Genomic DNA, 853 nt, shown 5'->3' on the forward strand with positions numbered 1-853 from the left:
GCTGCTCCTTCCTAAAGGAACATCCTTCTGTAAGCCTTGCTTTTCCTCCTGTAGGGTGGCAGAGGACAGTGGAGCAGCCAACACACGAAACTACCGTTTGTGCATGGCTAAAGATCATGGTGATTTTATAGCATCCTGGGCATTTCACATCCATGAAGTAGGAATTGGGGCTCTGCACCAGGCGTTTCTTCTTGTGTTTCCTCTTCTCTTCTGGGGAGGGATGAAGGAGATCCTTTGCGAGAGGCGTGTTCTCGTGTGGGTAGGTCATCACTGCCGGAAAGGCAAGTGAGTTTCTTAATCCTGAGTTCCAGTTTGATTGCACCGTGATCTGAGAGACAGTTTGTTATAATTTCTGTTCTTTTACATTTACTGAGGAGTGCTTTACTTCCAACTATGTGGTCAATTTTGGAATAAGTGCAATGTGGTACTGAGAAGAATGTGTATTCTGTTGATTTACAGTGGCGAGTTCTGTAGATGTCTATTAGGTCCGCTTAGTGCAGAGCTGATTTTAATTGCTGGACATCCTTTTTAACTTTCTGTCTTGTTTATCCGTCTGATGTTGATAGTGGGGTGTTAAAGTCTCTCATTATTATTGTGTGGGGGTCTAAGTCTCTTTGTAGGTCTCTTAAGGACTTGCTTTATTAATCTGGGTGCTCCTGTATTGGTTGCATATATATTTAGGATAGTTAGCTCTTCTTGTTGAATTGATCCCTTTACCATTATATAATGGCCTTCTTCATCTGTTTTCATCTTTGTTGGTTTAAAGTCTGTTTTATCAGAGATAAGAATTGCATCCCCCTGCTTTTTTTTGTTTTCCATTTGCTTGGTAGATCTCCATCCCTTTATTTTGAGC

General features: G+C 41.5%; 1 protein-coding gene across 1 annotated transcript; it reads right to left on the minus strand.

The window, feature by feature from the left end:
* Nucleotides 1–4: 4 nt before the first annotated feature.
* On the minus strand, nucleotides 5–268 carry LOC108525758 (40S ribosomal protein S27-like; the record flags this gene model as incomplete). The annotated part of the gene is made up of 1 exon (XM_017866609.1): nucleotides 5–268. A coding segment is annotated over exon 1 (264 nt), but the record flags the coding sequence as incomplete, so codon positions are not given.
* Nucleotides 269–853: the final 585 nt, after the last annotated feature.

Source organism: Rhinopithecus bieti, unplaced genomic scaffold (assembly GCF_001698545.2).
Source record: "Rhinopithecus bieti isolate Rb0 unplaced genomic scaffold, ASM169854v2 repeat_28193, whole genome shotgun sequence".
Taxonomy (NCBI): domain Eukaryota; kingdom Metazoa; phylum Chordata; class Mammalia; order Primates; family Cercopithecidae; genus Rhinopithecus; species Rhinopithecus bieti.